The following is a 22,022-nucleotide window of genomic DNA, read 5'->3' as shown; positions in this document are numbered from 1 at the left end:
GATTGGTTCCTGAATATTTTGTGCCCACTTTATCATACAGTCTTTAACCAATTCCGTTTCCGAATCCAATTCAATTAAAGCATTATATATCCTCTTTATATGTGCACAATTTAAATCTCTAATTTGTTTTACTAAATTTTGATCTGTAATTGTGATGCCAACCTTTTGATCTGACTTCCACCTAGCTTTCAATTGGTTATATTGAAACCAAGAGTAACTTATGTTTTCTTGTCTTAACTCCTCTAATGATTTAGGTTGCCAATCATTCCCTTGCAATCTAAGTAGTTCCTTATAAGAAACCATATCCATACTCACTCCCATAGATACGCCCTCTATCGCGTGTCCAGGAATTCCCCAAATCGGTATTTTATAATTTAACTTATAATAATACTTTTTCCAGACACGCAATAAAGCACTTCTAAGAATGTGGGATTTAAAAGCCCTGTCCACCTTCTTATCGTAAAGCAAATATGCATGCCATCCATATACCAAATCCCATCCCTCAAGATGAAGTATTCTCTTATTAGTTAAATTAAGCCAATCACTAACCCACGTCAAGACAACCGCATCATAATACAATTTCAAATTCGGCGCCTTGAGTCCCCCTCTTTTCCTGGCATCTTGTAAAATCTTAAATTTAACTCTTGGTTTTTCCCCCGCCCAAATAAATTTATTAATACCCTTCTGCCATTGATCAAGGTTGGCATCCTTTTTCAATATAGGTATCATTTGAAACAAAAAGAGAAACTTTGGTAGAACTTTCATTTTAACAACTGCAATTCTTCCCAGCAATGATAATTGTAGTTTTTTCCAATTATTTAAGTCCCTTTGTACCTTCAACCATAGTGTTTCATAATTATTCTTATACAATTTTACATTTGAGGCTGCAATATATACTCCTAAATATTTAACCTTTTTCACTATTTCAAAACCTGTTAATTTAGATAACATATCCCTTTCACTCATAGATAAGTTCTTAGATAATATCTTAGTCTTATTTCTATTCACCTTGAACCCAGAAACCTTACCATACTGAGTTATAATTTCCATCAAATCTATAACCGACTGTAACGGTTGGGATACTGTCACAACCAAGTCATCAGCAAAAGCTCTCAATCTATAATCATTCTGTTTTATTTTAATTCCCTTTATCATAGAGGACTCTCGAATTTTAATTAATAAAATCTCTAATGTTAAAACAAACAATAATGGTGATAGGGGGCATCCCTGTCTTGTACCTTTTTCAATTTTAAAGGCCTCTGTTAGTCCCCCATTAACTATAATTTGTGCAGTTTGTTGTTGATATATAACTTTAATAGCATGTAGAAAGCCTTCTCCAAAATTCATCTCCTCAACAACTCTCAATAAAAATTGCCAATTCAATTGGTCAAAGGCTTTCTCTGCATCCAAAAATATCAATGCTGCGGAGACTTGGTTGTTCTTATCCAAGTATTCAAGCAAGTTTACAATTTGTCTTACGTTATATTTCATATACCTCCCAGATATAAATCCCGATTGATCACTATGAATAATTTGTTTCAAAACTTGCATTAATCTATTAGCCAATACTTTAGCAAAAATCTTATAATCTGTATTTAAAAGCGATATAGGTCTATAATTTTTAGGTTGAGTAAGGTCTTGATCCTCCTTTGGAATCAACGATACAAAAGCTGTCCTCCATGATGGAGGAACTGCACCTCCAGTCTGAATTTCATTAAACAAAATCTTTAAGGGTTCAATCATTTCAGGCAACAACTTTTTATAGTAAATTGCTGTTAAACCATCTGTTCCCGGAGCCTTGCCCAATTTCAACTGTTTAATAGCTAAAGAAATTTCTTCTGATGTAATTGGGCAATTCATCTCAAGTTGTTGTTCTTTTGAAAGTCTTGGAAAATGAGCTCCCTGTAAATACTTGTCTATATCTAAAGCTTGTATATTTTCTTTAGAATATAATTTCGAGTAAAAATCTAAAAAAACTCCTCTTAATCAAATTTTGTTGGTAGACTTCTTTTCCTTTATATTCTATTTTATCTATAGTACGTGATTTCTGTTTTTTCCTTAATTGATAAGCCAACCATCTACCAGGCTTATTAGCGTTACAAAAAGTATTGTGTTTGGCATAGCGCAAATTAGTTGCTACTTGATCAGCCAGTAGCATATTAAATTGTTCTTTCAATAAATGTATTGAGATCCTTAAATTATTATCCAATGGATTCAAAATAAACTTTTTCTCCTTAGTTTTAATCTCTTCCTCAATATCTAAACGTTTTTGCATTTGCTTACGCCTATAAGCATTATTCATATAAATCAAAACCCCTCTCATGTAGGCTTTACTAGCATCCCAAACCATTTCCATCGAGGTACCTTTATGCATATTTGTAACAAAAAATTCTTTCATATGTTCTCTACATTTCTGCAAGAACAAATCATTTGTAAATAAATTCTCATTCAGCCTCCAGGATCTTCTACTAGCATCTTCAGCAAAGAACTCCAACCAAACAGGACTATGGTCAGACATTGTCCTAGGTAAAATCTTAACGTTCTTAACCAAAGAAGAAAGATCAGTAGTAATCAAAATAAAGTCAATCCTGGAGAAAGATTTATGTCTGTCCGAAAAAAAAGTAAAATCTCTGTCTCTCATATTCCTTTCCTGCCATACATCTCTTAATTCCAGATCTTCCTTCAAATCAAAAAAAGCTTTAGGCAATTTCGAATTTAAAAAGTTTTTAGAGGATCCCTTCTTGTCTTCAGATGGCACCAAAACTCCATTCCAGTCCCCCATCATAATAATAGATTTATAATACAGTTCAATTAGTCTCTGATGTAAAAATTTAAAGAATTTTTGCTGTTGTTGATTTGGAGCATATAATCCAATAAGAAGAACTTTCTTTCCTTGTAGTATTAATTCAATACTAACATATCTCCCTTGTTTATCCGATTCAATCAATCTTGCCGAAAAGTCTTTTCTTAAATAAATAACCACTCCAGCCTTCTTGTCCGGAGCAAAGGATGCAAAATGTGTTCCCAATCGGGAATTAATCAGATACTTTTGGTCTTTTAATGCAATATGTGTCTCTTGTAAGCAAACAATGTCATTTTTATGTTGTTTCAGATAAAAAAATATTCTTTCTTTTCTGTGGTGAATTTAAGCCATTAACATTCCATGTCAGGAACTTCACCATCTCTGGTGACCATGAGCCTTTGGAACATGGCCTGAAGATCAGCTGTTGCTCTCTTCGGACGTGCTCCTCCCACAGGCTCTGAGACAGCCGCATCTTGCGTAGCTGGACCAGTTGCAGGCTTTTGTTTTTGCTTTTTTTCCATACGCTTATATGCAGCTCTTGTCATCCTCTGTTCTTTTGGGTCTTCCTTTAATGCCAAACTCTGCTCCGTAGCCTCCGTCTGCCGCATCTCCTCAAGAGGCAATGACATTGCCCCTTCACTCAATTGTTTATCTTCTTGTCTTGCTTCTGTTCTTTTGATTCAAGGAGACAGTGGTAAGCCTGCTTTCAGGACCTTAGTATAGAAATCTTTTGCTTTTAAAATTATATCCAATCTGTATCTGGTCCCTGCATAATTTACCACAATTCCAATAGGTATTTCCCATCTGAACTACTTGGAGAATCACAGGGGAGCTCTACCTCTACCCAGGCAGGCTCGCCTCTCCCTCTTCTCCCGAGGGAGAGGCTCCAGCGCCGCGGGACAGCTGATTTTCGCTGCCTCCGAGCGCTTTGACGCTTCCCAGGATCGGGCGGCTTCAAAACGCCACCATTCGGCGCGGCAGCGCTACCGGAAGCTTGAATATTAATGTCATTGCAAGACAGGGTTCCCATCCTTGTTCCATTTGCTGCAGGCACCTCAGGTTTAACACAATTTTTTTAAAAATCCCTTCGTACTAGGTCAGCATGGCAGCTATATTGTCTCTGAAATATGATCAGTGATATAAACAACATGGTTTACTGGGCCACTAGTTCCTGTCCATTTTCTTCCCCTGTCACCATCATGATCAATTCAGCTGTGAATGTTTTCTTACCAAGGGCAGTTTAAGCAGATCATATATGTGAGGCACCTTATAGGCTGGTAGTGAACACAGCTCATGCATGAAGGGATACTTGTTACCATTACATGACTACCACTACTGGTTTCCTTACTTCTCAGTTCCTTTCAAAGTGTCTTTTCTGCAGGATAGCGGTGGTTTTCAGATGGTATCTCTGGTGGAGTTCTCCAAGGTGACAGAGGAGGGAGTACATTTCTCTTCTCCTTATGATGGCAAGCAGATTCTGCTGACACCAGAAAAATCCATTGAAATACAGAATGCTCTTGGTAACTATTCTGTTTTGTATAATAATATGACATTAAAGTAATGCTTCCTTTTAGGTGATGATTGTAGAAATGTATGCCCTGAATCGAAATCAAGAACAGTTTTTTAAAACATTACATATGTAGCATAGACAATGATGAGATCTGTCTATTAGGAGATTTTAATGCCATTTTAGACAACAATTTGGACTATAAGGGTAATATGACCAGGAAAAGGAAAAGAAGAACATTACTGGGATGTTTTTTCAAATTGGCTAAAGATTTAAACATCCAGGATATGTGGAGGGAAATAAATTGCAAGGCAAGACAGTATACATATTATTCTAATCGACATAGTTCGTGGTCCAGAATTGACATGGTGTGGATGTCAAAAGAAATCAGCTCTGAGGTTGAAGAGGTGTGTATTGAGTCAAGCACTTGGGCAGACCATAACCCTATGAAATTTAGTTGGAAAGGCCCCCCAAAAATACCTAGATGGACTTTACAAAGATCAATATTAAAAGAAGACGACTTTAGGTTAAGGATGGAGAGAGAATTAGATTTCTTTTGTAAGGAAAATAAAGCTGAAGACACCTCTGTACAAAATAATTGGGATACAGCCAAGGCGATTATGAGAGGGGTAGCAATGGCATAATAAGAATAAAGAGAAAAAACAACAACAGAAAAGGTTAGAAGGGGAATATAAAAGTTTAGAAACAATACTCCAACAGGAACCGCAAAAAAAGAATGTCAAACAATTAATGGATTCAATTAAACATAAACTTAATATTTTAGATAAAGAGAAACTAGCACAACAGATGAGAGGCATAAAACAGAATTTCTTTGAAAATGCAAACAAACCGAGCCGATGGCTCGCATATAAATTGAAAAAACAAAAAGAGAAAAGTTGGATTAGTAAATTATGTGATGATAAAGGGAGAATACACTATCAAGAAGAGGAGAAAAAAACTATAGCTCAGGAATTCTATGAACAGTTACATAAAGATGATAGTCAGGAAAGTGTGGGGAAAGTGGAGGATTGTTTCCAAAAAGCCAAACTACCCAAAGTTACAGAGGAAATTAGAAACATGTTGAATGACGAAATTAGGATGAGGTGATAACGGCTATTAATAAACAAAATGGCCTCCCGATAGAAATGTACAAGGAACAACAAAATATTTTAGCACAACCATTATTGGAGGTGTTCAATGCGGTCTTGGAAGAAGCAAGAATTCCTAAATCATGGTCTGAGGCAAATATAGTCCTCATCCCGAAAGATAATGCTGATTATACATCAATTCAAAATTATAGACCTATATCTCTACTCAATTCTGACTATAAGATATTCACAACAATCATAGCTGAGCGACTTAAAAGGTTCCTGAATGATTTTATACATGCAGACCAGAATGGTTTCCTTGCTAAAAGGCAAACTAAACATAATATTAGGGTAATACTGGACACGTTAGAATATTATGAACTACACAGCGGACAACAGATGGCATTATTATTCTTAGATGCCCAGAAGACGCAAAGATATTGGAAAATGATTTGGACTTGGTTAAAAGAAATGCTAGGACGGAAAGTTGAATTTAGTCCAGAATTTTTCTTATTGGGCATAATAAAAGAGAAACACTCCAAAGAAGAGGTTTATTTGATGATTCATATCATTACGGCAGCAAGAATGTCGTTCTCCCAGAATTGGAAAAGGAGTGAAATTCCGGTAGAAAGTGAGGTGATAAAAAAAATTTGGGAGTGCGCAGAAATGGACAAACTAACCCTGGAAATTAAGAATAAAGATCAATCAGGCTACTATAAAATCTGGAATAAGTTTTACTTTTGGTGGGAACAAAAGGAAGGTCTCCATTTGAGTTTATGGATTGGTTGATTGTTTTAAATATGGTATTATATATAACTGATGTGTATTCTATGTGTATTTTATATATATGTGTGTGTGTGTGTGTGTGTGTGTGTGTGTGTGTGTGTGTGTGTGTGTGTGAAATACTTGTTAACTATTTAGATTACCTTGCTAGGCCCCAAACATAGGACAAATCTTTATTTCCTGTTTCAGCCTATCCTGAAGGCCATCGAACAGGCAGTAGTCACACCGGTGACAGCTCATATATTTGTGTAAATTGCTAAGGGTATGGCTGACTGATGAAAACTAATAAGTTTGAAATGCATATCAGTCTCCCTTAATTCTTTGTTAGCAATTTACACAAATATATGAGCTGTCACCGGTGTGACTACTACCTGTTCGATGGCCTTCAGGATAGGCTGAAACAGGAAATAAAGATTTGTCCCATGTTTGGGGCCTAGCAAGGTAATCTAAATAGTTAACAAGCATTTTATATATATATATATATACATACATATACATATACATATACATATACATATACATATACATATACATACACATACACATACACATACACATACACATACACATACACACACATGTGTGTGTGTGTGTGTGTAAATTTTAAATTGCTAACAAAGAATTAAGGGAGACTGATATGCATTTCAAACTTATTAGTTTTCATCAGTCAGCCATACCCTTCTGAGATTCGAACCTGGGCTGATTACACATTAGGCAGTTGTTTTCACCTCTAAGCCACAGGATCTCTCTCGCTTTGTTAGCTGAGAAGCAAGGGGAGATATATGACAAATGCTTGTTAACTGTTTTTAGATTACCTTGCTAGGCCCCAAACATGGGACAAATCTTTATTTCCTGTGTCAGCCTATCCTGAAGGCCATCGACAGGCAGTAGTCACACTGGTGACAGCTCATATTTGTGTAAATTTTAAATTGCTAACAAAGAATTAAGGGAGACTGATATGCATTTCATATATATATATATATATATATATATATATATATATATATATATATATATATATATATATATATATATATATATATATATATATATATATATATATATATATATATATATATATATATATATATATATATATATATATATATTCCAAAACAATGTAAGACAAGAAGGTATGTCAGTCTGTTCACAGTGTCCAATGTTTTAAATAATAAACTCAATTTTTTAAAAAACAGTAATGCTTCCTTTTGTTTTATAATGGTAGTGATAGTTCCCTACTTCCATGATTGTCCATCATGTCAGACGTACCTGATTAAGATCTTTTTAAGAAAATAGAAATGCAGAAAATAGTTCAGTAGCTCATAAACACTCCACTTGACTCTATTTGCATATTTAGTCCCCATTTCTTGTTTTCCTGTTAGGGAATGATTTATCCATTGTACTCCTTTTTCATAGGAGATGATCTGGTTACCATTGGCCATGCATTGCTAGCCTCCCAATTAGACTGTTGCAATGGGTCTCTGTGGGAATAAAGAAAGAGGTAGTAAAATTATGATTTTAAAATGTTCTTTCTGGAGTGTCCCATTGGGAGCACAGAGCACCTGCTTTTAGCTAAGCTGTTTGGCTTCTGGTCCTGTCATTCGGGTGTTTTATTTGTTACCTATCAATTCCTTCCAATGGCTCAAGCCCCTCCTGCTTGAGGGCACTGAAAACTACATTCTGTATAGAACAGCCTTCTCTTTGTGCTGTTATAGAGAATGCGCCCTCAGAATCAGCTAGGGCTGAGAGCCAACACACTGGAATTTTCTCACCCTCTATATCAGTGGTGGCAAACCTATGGCACGTGTGCCAGAAGTGGCACGCAGAGCTGTCAATGTGGGCACATGTGCCATTGCCCTAGCCTTGCCTCCCCCTGTGACCCCCTCCTCCCCAGCAGCCCCCCGCCCCCAAGGAGAGTCATTTCAGGGCATGGCCTGCGTGGAGCAGCGCACCCAAGGACATGGCAGCCGGGCAGCAGGGACAAGACTCTGCCCTCGTGCCCCGTCGCGCGCAGATGATGCTGCAGGGCATGGCCAGAGGGCATGGCTGCCATGGCGCTTCAGGGCTGCCTGCAGGCCGTGGAGGCAGTAGGTGGCCCTGCAGCAGGCGTGGCGGGGGGCAGGGCGGGTTTTGGGCACTAAAAGGTTTGCCATCACTGCTTTATATGCATTCTACCTTTTTTTATTATGCTTTTTTAAAAAAATCTTTAAATGTCTTTTATTTCTTAGGTTTTCCCTCACAGCAGTCATGTTGCCAGGTTTTTATTTGTTGTCACGTATTTCATTGTTTATTTTAATTCTTGCTTCGTCCACCGAAGAATTACGCGAGACAGCTGGCTAAACGTAAACCTTTATTGTCAGGAACCAGGCGAGGAACAGACTCACAACGCCTCTATTTATACCCCATCTGGCTGACTGGCGACCAATCAGAGCTGTGCCGGTTTCCCGCTGTCAGCGCGGACCAATCGGCGGTGGTGTGCTTTGACAGCCCTGAGCTGTCAAGCTGCGTCGCGCCTGCGCAGTTTCCTGCGACTCCGACAGCTGAGAGCTGTCAAGCGGTTGCGCTTGCGCAGTGGCTACCGGCAGCTTTTGACAGCTGTCAAAAGCTGCTGTAGGGTTTTTACCTCATAACTATTTACATGTGATACACAACCATTAAACATAACATATTAATACACAACACCCCTTACCCCTTCCCCGAACTGGTGGGGTAGTCCTTCTGGTTGTTTTTTAGTTGTGTGCCCCATTCGTAGTCTTTTAAGTAGGCCGGGGGTTTCCTGGTTCTCTTTGAACGACGGAGGGGCGTTGCTGTTGTAGGCTCCCTTTCCCCCAATTCTGGACGCGATACTTCTTGATTCAGGCCTGGACCATGAGCTTCGAGGGCCCCTTCATTAGAAGCGTTTGGTGGGGGGGTGTTTGTTCATGGAGTGGTGCAACGCATTGAATTTTCCCTGCTACCCCTTTCCCCCCAGTTTTGAGGGCTGCATTGTCGCAATTGATCAATGTGTCGTCGTAGGTGGCAGTTATTTCCGGCATCTATTATGTATGATAAGGGTCCCGTTTGTTCAATTACAACCCCCTGAATCCATTTGTTCCCTCCCCCGTAGTTTCTTGCCCAGACGGTTTGACCGTTAGCCAGGGTTCTATGATGAATGTGTTGGTCTGGTTCTGCCGTTGTCCTATCCGGATGTAATCTGTCAAGTCTAGTCATAAGTCATCTCCCCCAACGCAGTTCCGCTGGCGACCTTCCGGTGGTCGTGCAAGGGGTGGTGTGTTGTGCCAGTAAGAATTGCGCTAACCTGCGGTGTCAGTTTCCCATGATGATTTTTCGTAGTGCATCTTTGGTGGACTTTACCATCACCTCATCCAAGCCATTCGACGAAGGGTGGAACGGAGCCATCGTGATGTGTCTAATAGAGTTCTCTGTGGTGAAAGTCTGGAATTCACGGGAAGTAAATTGGGTGCCGTTATCGGAGACCAAGACATCGGGCAGTCCGTGTGTGGCAAAAAGCCCCCTTAGTACCTGTACTGTGGCAGTCGTAGTCATGCTACTGACTGGCACAACCTCCAGCCACCTGGAGTAGCTGTCAACTACTATTAAAAATACCTGTCCTTGAAAGGGTCCCGCAAAGTCTAAGTGCACCCGGGACCAGGGATTTTTGGTTGTCTCCCATTTGTGGACGGGGGCTTGTGGTTGTGCGGGCCTGACAACCTGGCAGGGGTAGCAGCCGGCTACATGTGTCTCGATTTCTTTATCTATGCCCGGCCACCAAACGTAGCTTCTTGCCAACGCCTTCATTTTCACTGTCCCCGGATGCCCATCGTGTAATGTGTTCAAAACCTTGGGTCTATGTTTTTCGGGGATTACGACCCTATTCCCCCACAGTATGCACCCCAGATGGGATGAAAGTTCCATTCTCCTAGAGAAATATGCTTGGAACTCAGGACCGGGGGATTTAGATTGCCATCCAGAGGCAATCCAGTTTAGTATTCTGCAGCAGCGATGTCTTTAGCTGATAGGGGGCATTCTGGTAATTCTAAAATTGCTAGGATGTTGCCAGCTGGAGCGGGGTCGGGGTCTATTATAGGTAGGGGAAGTCTACTTAATCCGTCAGCATGCCCCATTTCCTTCCCAGGCTTGTGGATTAATTTGAACGAATAAGCAGATAAAAAGGTAGACCATCTAAGAATTCAGGGGGATAGAATTTGGGGCGTCTGCTTATCCCATGTGAAAATTCCCAGTAGTGGTTTGTGGTCTGTGAAGATAGTGAATTGCCGACCGTAGAGGTAGTCGTGAAATTTTTTCACGCCGGCAACTATCGCTAAAGCCTCCTTGTCAATTTGAACGTAATTGCGCTCTGGTTTGGAAAGTGTTCTGGAGTAAAATGCTATTGGCTTTTGGGTTCCAGTCTGCGTTAAGTGACTTAGAACTGCCCCGATTCCGTAAGGAGAAGCATCGCATGCTAAACATAGGGGCATTTCATCTTTGTAAAGCGTTACGGTAGAATTACTGGTGAGTAGATTCTTAAGGAGCTGGAAACTGGTGTCATGCTGAGGAGACCAGGACCATGGGGTACCCTTGTCGAGTAGTCTGTGCAGGGGTTCAGCGATGGTTGCCTTGTGGGGCAAGAATGCATGATAAAAATTTAGTAGTCCCAGAAAGGCTTGTAACTCCTGTTTGTTTTTAGGAGTGGGTGCAGTTTTGATGGCTTTGATTTTTGAGTCAGTGGGGTGAATTCCCCAAGAGTCAATTTTGTATCCCAAAAACTCTGTCGATGGTACCCCTATAGAGCATTTATCTCTTTTTAATTTTAGCCCGGCTGCTCTGAACCTGCTTAGAACTTCCTGCAATTTGTTTGCCAAATCCCCTTCTGACTCGCCTGCTATAAGTACATCGTCAAAGTAAGGGCAGACCCCGGGAATTCCCTTAAGGGTTTTTTCCATAATTTCCTGGAAAATTCCCGGGGCTGCAGATATGCCGAATTGTAAGCGATTTACTTTGAAAGCCCCACGGTGCGTGACGATGGTCTTGTTCTGAACCAGCCAACTACCGGCCTTGTAATAAGGCAAACCCCTGTTCAAGCAGTAGAGACTGGAGAGCGTCTGAGGCTGCAAAGCGTCTGCCAAGTTTAATTCACAAGCAAAACAACAGAACAAGAAACCAAAAGCACAGGAACTTGAATCCTCAAGCGGAAGGGTTGCTTTCAGCAACCAGCCCCTCCCCAAACACTCCTTTTATTTAGAGTTCAGGGCGTGGTCTCCCTGTGCCTCCTCCCGAGGAGACCCGCAGCCTTTTTCTGCTTAGTCCTGCTCGACTGCCTCCTGCGTCGGGCGTCCTTGAACAGGGCCAGCTGTGGGTCATCATCCTCCGCACTATCGGGCTCACGCAGCTGAGAAGAGGGCCCCGGCTGGGAGCTCTGCCAAGCCTCCAAGCCATCATCAGCCAGTTCGTCTCCCTCCTCCCCCTCATCTGAGTCATCCGATACATCTGAGCCGGCTGCCGGACCCACCGGCTGGCCCTGAGTCACAACAGGTCTGTGCATTTGCAGTTTCCTGGGTGACAGGTAGTTGCAAATACGCCTGCGCCAAGTCCAATTTCGCAAAGATGTCGCCAGACCTGATGGCGGCGAGGACGTCTTTCACTGCTGGGACTGGGTAAGTGTGCGAATTCAACGCTCGGTTTAGGGTGGCCTTATAGTCAGTGCAAATTCTTATTTGGCCGTTAGGTTTAATTGGGGTTACAATTGGTGTTTCCCATTCGCCCCCCTCGACCGGTTCTAAAACTCCTAGATTAACGAGTCGATCCAGTTCGTTCTCAATTTTGTTTTTGAGTGCGAACGGAACTCTCCTAGCTTTTATTCTTATCGGTAAAATTTCAGGGTTTAGTTTTAGTGATACTGGGGGGCCTGTATATTTTCCTAACGAGCCATCGAAAACGTCTGCGAACTGATGGCAGACGGCTTCGAGGCTTATGGTCTGAGTTGTGTTAATTCCTGTTAGAGCGATTCCTAATGCTTCGAACCAGTCAAGACCTAGCAGACTGGTTCGGTTTCCCTGCGTTACTAGAATCGTTAGGAGTCCCCTGAACCGCCTAAATTCCACCGGAATCTTGGCTTTTCCCCTAAGCATGATCGGGGTTTTTTGGAAGTCGGCAAGGTGTAAGCTGGTGGGTTGTAGGGAAATTTGCTGCCTGCTGCGGCTGCAAATGTCTTTATAGGTCTTCCACGAAATGAGGGAGACCGAGGATCCCGAATCAACTTCCATTTCACAGGGAACCCCGTGTAGCAGGACATTGATTTTAACTTTTGGTCTTAACACTAGATGGACCTTTCCCGCCCCCTTATTCCTACTTACTGCTAGTACTAGGGACCTAGGGGGCTTTTTCCCGTTGGTCGTGGTCGGAATCGTACCTGCGGATGTCACCTCCAATTCGTGCAGGTTCTCCCGGTTCTGGCTACGGCATACGGCTCTGAGGTGTCCGGTTTTTGCCACAGCCGTGGCATTTGGCACTGCGGAAACGGCAGGAAGCTCTTGGGTGGTTTCCTCCGCAGCTGGCACACTTGGCTCGGATGCCTTGCTGATTGGTATTTTTGCTGTTTGGAGGGGCCCCGCGGTTGTCATGGTGGGTCTGGAGTTTTTCAAACCTCCGTTGGACGGCGTCTATATTGGTGGAGACGTCATTTTCTCCGAAGTCACTGGGGGTGATGTCCTCCTGGTGTACGGACCCGTATGGTCCGTTTTCTAGTGGTCCGGGTTTCTCGCTGTGGCTGTCTTCATAAGCCACGACTTCCATGGAGACCTTGGCCAATGTCAAGGTGGGCTTAGCGATCAGCTTCTTCTGTAGGCGCTCGTCCTTCAGCCCAATGACTACCTGGTCGCAGATCCGGTCCTCCAGATCCGGGAACCGGCATCGGCGTGCGGCATGCCTGACTCTCGCTATGAAATCAATGGCTGATTCATCGGGAAGTTGACAGCACCGCACGAAGTTTACGCGCCAGAATAGTTCTGATTTGGTCGGCATGAAATGCTTACTAAGTCCTTCCGTGAGTTCTGCATACGGTATGGAGGCGATGGGTTCTGGGCTGAAAAGTCCTACGGCCACGTCATACACGGCTGGTCCACTGAGGCAAAGGAGCGCCGCTGCCTTGGCCCGGTCGTCTGTGATCTTGTTGACCAGCAGGAACCCTTCCACCTGGCCCCAATGCGACTCCCAGCACTCGGGATGGCGAATGTTGAACTTGCGGATGTGGCCGAGGTTGGCCATACTGTCCCGGTTGTGGGTACTGCTTCGCGGGCGTTGAGGAAGTTGTACTTCCCGCCAGTGACTTCAGCTGTGACTAGCTCAGAGCCGTGGAAAAAAAAATTCTTTTCCCCTCGGCTAGTGACTTCAGCTATGCGAAGCAGTAAATCCCACCCTCGTCGCCAGTGCTTCGTCCACCGAAGAATTACGCGAGACAGCTGGCTAAACGTAAACCTTTATTGTCAGGAACCGGGCAAGGAACAGACTCACAACGCCTCTATTTATACCCCATCTGGCCGACTGGCGACCAATCAGAGCTGTGCCGGTTTCCCGCTGTCAGCGCGGACCAATCGGCGGTGGTGTGCTTTGACAGCCCTGAGCTGTCAAGCTGCGTCGCGTCTGCGCAGTTTCCTGCGACTCTGACAGCTGAGAGCTGTCAAGCGGTTGCGCTTGCGCAGTGGCTACCGGCAGCTTTTGACAGCTGTCAAAAGCTGCCGTAGGGTTTTTACCTCATAACTATTTACATGTGATACACAACCATTAAACATAACATATTAATACACAACAATTCTCTTTTGAAATACTGATTTTTCTACCTTGGATTTACTGTTATGATGTCATTTGATGATACTTCGTTATACTGTAAGACAGTTTTATATTTTTTATAGTTTATTGCAGGTGTTACACAAGTGTGCTTAGGTTCGCTTATGGTCACTCACTCACACACTCACAGCCCTGGAAACTTGCCGCACTCAAATCACTTTCAAATGAACATAGGCTCAAATGGTTCTTTAAAAAAACAAGATTTTTTCTTCTATTTTATTGGCTTATATTTGTTTAATGGTTTTCTCATTGTAGGCCCTATGTGTGCCTCATAGAACAGAGTACAGAATATAAGTTAAATATTGTTAAAATTTATCCAGGCAATTTCATCCTCCATTTCGATATTGATTGATCTTAGCTAACTTTTTATTTTTCCCCCTAGGCTCTGACATTATAATGCAATTAGATGATGTGATCAGCAGCACTCTCAGTGGACCCCGTGTGGAGGATGCCATGTTAAGGTTTGAGCTGTGTCCGTTAACTCTTTGATTACATTCAGCTGAGCTCCATTCACCTTCTCCAAATCTTGGCTTCGGTGTGACTTGTACATTTGGCTTTTTGATTTAAACTTTGTTTATTACCAGGAAGTTTTGAAACTGAGTGCTGCTAGCCAATAAAATTATATTTACGTCATTTAATAATACAGTCCCCTCCATTTTGTTTTTAAGATTGTGCTTCAGAAAAAAGTCATCAGTTGCAAAATATTGGGAGACAATGTTTGGATTACTGTGGAATCAAACAAGTTAGGAAAATCATGCAGTGCATGGCTTCAGGAATTCTTTCAAGCCATAAGAAGCACCTGTATTTTGTTCTGTGAAATGAAATGTTGCATGTTGCATTTGTATGTGAGTTTTTGCTATCTCTTTGAGCTCCTCTTGTACATATCTCTGTGTATGGAAAAGTACAGGGCAGCTGCATACATTCAGTCAGATCACCAGAGGAGCTTAGAATGGAGCAGTCAGCAGCTCTTGCCAAGGGGCTCTTCTACTGGGGTATTGGGGGATTTTTTTCTGGAAAATTGGATTCGACTCATTTTCAAATTCAAACTTTCTTTTACTGACACCAAATTTGATACAGGTTTGGTCAAGTTTTGGAGAGCTATCCTGATTGAGCCCTGTTTTGTAATTTATTTCCAACATTCTGTTGTGTTGGAAAGGATAAAATATCTGAAGAAAGAAATAAATAGCAAGTGCAAAATTGCCATTGAAAATTAGGAGAAAGTCATTGTTTCCTCTTTTCCCAGTAAGATAGCTTGTTTCCATTCCCATTAGCAATGTAATAGTCTTAGAGAACCACTTCATAAAAATTACAAAAAATATAAAAACTTCATTCATTTTTAACCCACACAGTCCATGTTTTACATTTACAACAACAGCAAAGCAGTAAGTTGGCAGCTAAGTTGCAACCCAGTTACTTTTGACAGCAAAATGGGTGGCATATAAATTTAATAAATAATAATAATAAAACATAACTTTCCAAAATTGTGCAATGCTCAAAGTTCAAAAATTTGTGTGTGCTTTTTTTCAATCATGCAGAACCCCTACCAACCTCTTGTGGGACCCCAGTTCAGAAAGGCTGAATTGACCTACATGTCATTGTGCTATAGGACAATTGCAAAAGGACATACCTACTGTACATGTTTAGATCCTTTATAATAGCATAGATGGCAGCCCATGGATCATGTGTGGCATTTTATATGACCTATATATGACCAAGAGGTTTTTCTTTTCCAACTGATTATGAAGAAATAAATGGTAAGTGTAAAGTTGCTATTCAAAGTTAGGAAAAAGTCTTTGTTTCGTGTTCCATCTCAAGTAGAGATGTGATTGCTAATCCCACTTGAAACAGCCAGAATAAATTCAAATGAAATGGGAATAAATAAACTACTTCATTTCACATGCATCCAATGTCAATAACTCACGGTTACAGCAAAGGTCCATCCGGAATGCAAGGTTGTAATTTGGACCCATCTCATTCGGTAAAAATATGATGAACTTTCCATCCTGTGCAAAGTTACATGTTGATAATGGAGTTTGATATCCCAGCCACATGCCAGGGTTCATTCAGAGAGATAATACAAAGGCAGGAAGTCCTGCCATAAACTATGAAAGCTCCACCCACTTAACTAGAAAGCATGGTATTCACTATACAGCTAGACTACAATTCCCATAAGACATCTCTTGAGGAAATAACATTTAACCCTGTAAATGCTACATGTTCTTATATACAATGCTGCTAGGGTGCTGTATTAGCCCTGTAAATGATGAATACAGTAACAGAGTTCTTAATTCCTAAACTAGATATAAAATGGAGCAGCTGAATATATATATGTCCAGCACACTCCCCGCTTTGAAATATAAATTTCCACTATAACTAACTAGAATAAGCAAAAAACATAACATCAAGCATGCAACTTTGACTGTTAACTGACTATTAACTAGAATAAAAAACATGGTATCAAAACATGCATAACTTTAAGGTAAATACAAAACATGCATAACTGTAACTGAGATAAGCAAAGAGTTACATCAAACAATGCAATCATGAGGTAGACACAATATGCATAGTTGAAGGTTCAGTCTTCAAGTTCGGTCTTCTTCAGCAACAGGACCAGCTCGGTGATTGGTCTGGTGTAAAGCCGTTTAACAAGAGTCTGCGAGTTGCGGCCCGACTCTTCTGGCTTCACGATCTGGACTTTGACTTGGCGAACTAGTCCATTAGGGCTGGGTAGGATCTGGTACACAAGTCCCATGGTCCAATAGTTCCGAGGGGAATCCTTGTCTTTCAGCAAGACAAGGCCTTCTTCTTGAAGGTTAGGCTCTTTGGTCTTCCACTTGCGGCAATCTTGAAGGGTAGTATTCTTGCTTCCAGCACTTCCAGAAAGTGTTGGCCAGTAGTTGAACTTGTCTCCATTGCCGTTTGTACATGTCTTTGGGGACAAAGTTTCCCAATGGTGCTGGCCAGTCGCCTGTTTTCTGGGTCATCAAGGTGGCTGGAGTAAGGATAGTTGGGTTTTTGGGATCCGAAGAAACTGGAACCAAAGGTCGAGCGTTGATGATAGCTGCAACTTCTGCCATGAGGGTAGCAAGAACCTCATGCGTCAGCCTGAGTATCTTTGTCAACACAGAGTCCAGGATTTTGTGAGCTACGCCATTCATGCATTCCCACACTCCTCCCATGTGAGATGCATGGGGAGGATTGAATGTCCAAACACAATTTTGGGCCTTTAGGTACTTGCCAGCATCTGAATCGGGACGAATGCCTTCATCAATCTGCAATTCCTTGCAGGCCCCTACAAAGTTAGCTCCTGGAATGCTAAGACAAGTGAACAAAACAATTACTGCTATGCCAAATGTGCAGGGTCTCCATTTGTAGGAGCGTTTAAGGTGAGCTGGTTCTAGGAAACAGCCAGTGGGCGGTTTCTCTGTTTCCTTGTCCAGTGCCTGAGGTTGAACGTTGGCGTCTTGACCTGGATCTGGAAGCGCATAGTGTTCTGGTCTCGATGACATCAGGCTGTTTGGATGAGCCGATAACTCAGGACCCTTTAGCCATACTGAGTCTGCCAACTGTGATGTAAAAATGAACCACTTAGCTTGGTCCATAGGATTCTAATCCGTTGGCACATGTTGCCACTGCTCAGGGCTTGGAGATTTTTTAATCTTTTCTACTCTATTGTTTGCATAGACGTAGAAGTGTCTGCTTTGGTTGAAGATGCAGAACAGCACCACCTTGCTGTCTGTGGCTTGGTTCATTGGAGCCGGTTGTGTAGCTCCAGAGGGAAGGTCTTGTGATCCTGATGGTGCTCTGTCGGTTCTCTGGCTAATTGGCACCTCTGGTCGTGGAGATTCTCCTTCCTGTCCACTTGGTCTTTGGGGGACTTGTGGATGACCGCGGCACTCCTGCCTGCTCCTGATGAATCACGTCTTGGTCGGCAACGTAGCCCTGCGTGTGGCTATGCTGGTTTCCACCTTCTGGCTTTCTAGAATTGGGCTTGAAGGTAGCGTCTTCAGGCTTTTTCTGTAAAGCTACTGCTTTGTCAGCTGTTTCCGCTGCCTCCCGTTCGAGCTGTGAAAACTCAAGTTTGGCCTGGGCCTTTGCCTCTACAGCCTCCCATTTGCTGTGTAGAAACTCCATCCGGGCCTGAGCTATGGCCATTTCTTCCTTTTGTCTAGCTGCATGTAGAGCTGCCTTGACCACTTCCTTTCCCAGATGTCCTGCTTTTGCCAACTGTAGAGCTGCTTTGGCCTCAGGTTTGGCCTTTCCTTCCATATGCAGCTGCTGGGCTCTTGCCTGACTTAGAGCTATTTCGGCGAATTCTACCTTTAGCAGCAGCTCTTCCTTTGCCATAGGTAAAACTGCTGCAGCTTCCGCAGTGTCGACTTGTGCTTGCATAGCTTGAGTGGCCAGGCTCTCTGCCCTCGAGACTCTGGACGAATGGCTATGATGAGAAGATGTTTTAGAGTGACGGGAGGTGTCTGAGACATAAGCTTGCTTTGACATGCTGCTGTGTGCCTTGGGCCATGGCGACTTGGGACTTTAGTGTGAAGCTACTTTGGATGAGTGAGAAGAAGATTCATGTGCCCGCTGGGCTGATGTATGCGAATGCTGGGACACATTGTACTTGGCCTTCTCACACAGTATGTCTTTCATGTGTAGCTCCCCCTCAGGGAGGCATTTTTACTTTCTAAGAAACGCTCGCGTTCCTTTTTTAGCAGCTTGAGACATTGCATTTTCTTTTCGAGTATTGAATCCCTTAGCTGTGACTGGACCTTTTCAAGACAGCGCCAGTAGTCTTTCCATTTGAAGCAAAACTCCTTCGCTGAAAGAATGCATTCAGGGGAAAGCTTCTCTTTAGGCGCTTGGCAGAGTTCCTGTAATTTCTCCCAGTTTCTTTTGTGGCACTTATAAAACCCATCCCATTTCTCCATCAGGTTCAACCACATGACTTCTGTAGGCTTTCTTTGTTGCCTCAGGTCATAGGGTTTCTGGGATGTATTTGGCCTCACCGAAGCTTGGACGTCAGCTTCTGTGTACAAATCAAGGTGGGTTGGTTGAGACAGTTCTCCATGGTTGATTGCTTGAAGCAGATCTTCTGAATCAATAAGACACTCCCTCATGGCTAGGACAGTTTCAGAAAACTTCCTATTTTTAACTAATTTGGTAACTTTGCTCTTTGACCACCAGTGAACACCTTCTGCGTGATTAGAGACTTCAGGGAAGTTCACTCTTTTACCTCTTGGGGGCACTCTACACATGCCTGGGGACAAGCCTTTTATTTGCAGAGCAGCCACTGGGGTGCTGCTTGCATGAGTGGGTATTTCAATGAAGTTCACCCTCCGACCGCTGTTTGGAGGCAAGCCTGTTATTTGCAGATCAGCCCCTGGGGGGTGTGCTGTTCTTCGTGAGCAAATGCAAGCCTGTTATTGCCCCTAGCCTTCACTTGGACACAAGGTCAGCCAATTTTTTTCTTCTTAGGACCATAAGTTGTAAGCCGGTCTGGAACTCCTAAGGAACTGCCTGTCCATGTTAAGAGCTTCAACCGTAGGCTGTAAATGCTGAATACACTAATACAGTTCTTATTTCCTAAACTACATATAAAATGGAGCAGCTGAATATATACTGGTCCAGCACATTTCCTCTTTTCCCAGCAACATAGCTTTGTTCCATTCCCATTTGCAGTGTAACCCAAAATCTTAAATGAGGCTATGAGGAGATGGGAGATAAAGACTTCCATTTTTCTTTCATCTCAGTATCACTAAAATCTTACTACTAAAATCAGTGAAAAACAAGAGGCTCTCCCCTGTGAGAAAGATAGATTATGCATGTTCTATTGATTTGACTCGCAGGGCCTGTAAGATTGCCCTACAGGAAGTCCCCAGGTTACAACAACAACTGAGACCAGAATTTCCATTGCTAGGTTATGTTATAAAGAGTGATGTCATATGATCACACTGTTTAGCGACAGCAATCATGGTAGTCCCAATTGCTGTCATTAAGCAAAGGCCATATTTATTTTTATTTATTTATTTGTTTGTTTGTTTTTATATACCGCCCTTCTCCCGAGGGACTCGGGGCGGTGTACAGAGTAAGGTAGGTATATAGTTGAACAATAGTAAACAACAATAGTAAAAACAACTGAGACCCCAAGAGCTATCAGGCCAGGCCGGACTGCTGGAACAGGTAAGTTTTTAAGTCGCGCCGGAAGGTGCGGAGGTCGGGGGCCATCCGGATTTCGGTAGGCAAGCAGTTCCAGAGGTCACGTACAGGTGAAACTCGAAAAATTAGAATATCGTGCAAAAGTTCATTTATTTCAGTAATGCAACTTAAAAGGGGAAACTAATATATTGAGATAGACTCATTACAAGCAAGATAGTTCATGCCATGATTTGTCATAATTGTGATGATTATGGCATACAGCTCATGAAAACCCCAAATTCACAATCTCAGAAAATTAGAATATTACATGCAATCATGTAATACTGCAAAGCGATCAAACCGGTCAGTCCTAGAGGAGATCAACCCTGACTGCTCTTTAGAAGGCCAGATCCTGAAGCTAAAACTCAAATACTTTGGCCACCTAATGAGAAGGAAGGACTCACTGGAGAAGAGCCTAATGCTGGGAAAGATTGAGGGCAATAGAAGAAGGGGAGGACAGAGAATGAGGTGGCTGGATGGAGTCACTGAAGCAGTAGGCGTGAGCTTAAATGGACTCCAGAAGATGGTAGAGGACAGGAAGGCCTGGAGGAACATTGTCCATAGGGTCGCGATGGGTCAGACACGACTTCGCAGCTAACAACAACAACACATGCAATCAATAAAACAAGGATATTGTACATAGAACAATATCGGACCTCTGAAAAGTATAAGCATGCATATGTACTCAGTATTTGGTTTGGGCCCCTTTTGCAGCAATTACTGCCTCAATGCGGCGTGGCATGGAAGCTATCAGCCTGTGGCACTGCTGAGGTATTATGGAAGACCAGGATGCTTCAATAGCAGCCTTCAGCTCTTCTGCATTGTTCGGTCTCATGTCTCTCATCTTTCTCTTGGCAATGCCCCATAGATTCTCTATGGGGTTCAGGTCAGGCAAGTTTGCTGGCCACTCAAGCACAGTAATCCCACGGTCATTGAACCAGGTTTTGGTGCTTTTAGCAGTGTGGGCAGGTGCCACGTCCTGCTGGAAAATGAAGTCAGCATCCCCATAAAGCTCGTCTGTGGAAGGAAGCATGAAGTGCTCCAAAATCTCCTGGTAGATGGCTGCGTTGACCCTGGACTTAATGAAGCACAGCGGACCAACACCAGCAGATGACATGGCTCCCCAAATCAACACAGACTGTGGAAACTTCACACTGGACTTCAAGCATCTTGCAGTGTGTGCCTCTCCATTCTAGCTCCAGACTCAGGGTCCTTGGTTTCCAAATGAGATGCAAAAGTTGCTCTCATCAGAAAAGAGGACTTTGAACCACTGAGCAACAGACCAGGTCTGTTTTTCTTTAGCCCAGGTAAGACGCTTCTGAAGTTGTTTGTTGTTCAGGAGCAGCTTGACAAGAGGAATACGACATTTGAAGCCCACGTCCAGGATCCGTTTGTGTGTGGTGGCTCTTGATGCACTGACTCCAGCCTCAGTCCACTCCTTGTGAAAGTCCCCAACACTTTTGAATGGCCTTTTCCTGACAATCCTCTCCAGGCTGCGGTCATCCCTGCTTCTTGTGCACCTTTTTCTTCCACACTTTTCCCTTCCACATAACTTTCTATTAATGTGCTTTGATACAGCACTTTGGGAACATCCAACTTCTTTTGCAATTACCTTTTGAGGCTTTCCCTCCTTATGGAGGGTGTAAGTGATGGTTTTCTGCACAACTGTCAGGTCAGCAGTCTTCCCCATGATTGTGATTCCTACTGAACCAGACAGAGACCATTTAAAGGCTCAGGAACCCTTTGCAGGTGTTATCGCTTAATTAGCTGATTAGAGTGGGACACTTTGAGCCTAGAATATTGC

At 42.6% G+C, this 22,022-nt stretch overlaps 1 protein-coding gene across 2 annotated transcripts in view; it reads left to right on the top strand.

The window, feature by feature from the left end:
- QTRT1 (queuine tRNA-ribosyltransferase catalytic subunit 1) overlaps positions 1-22,022 on the top strand; it is a 41,639-nt gene that overhangs the window by 11,298 nt on the left and 8,319 nt on the right. For both annotated transcript variants that reach the window (XM_081318251.1, XM_081318250.1), the window contains exons 3-4: positions 4,185-4,323; positions 14,406-14,484. In XM_081318251.1, coding sequence (XP_081174377.1) covers positions 4,185-4,323; positions 14,406-14,484 — 218 coding nt within the window. The remainder of the gene's footprint in view (positions 1-4,184; positions 4,324-14,405; positions 14,485-22,022) is intronic.

The sequence above is a fragment of the Vipera berus genome (assembly GCF_964194415.1).
Source record: "Vipera berus genome assembly, chromosome: 2".
NCBI classification, from domain to species: Eukaryota; Metazoa; Chordata; class Lepidosauria; order Squamata; family Viperidae; genus Vipera; species Vipera berus.
Note: the sequence above shows the minus strand (reverse complement) of the source record. Positions and strands in the feature narration are given on the sequence as shown.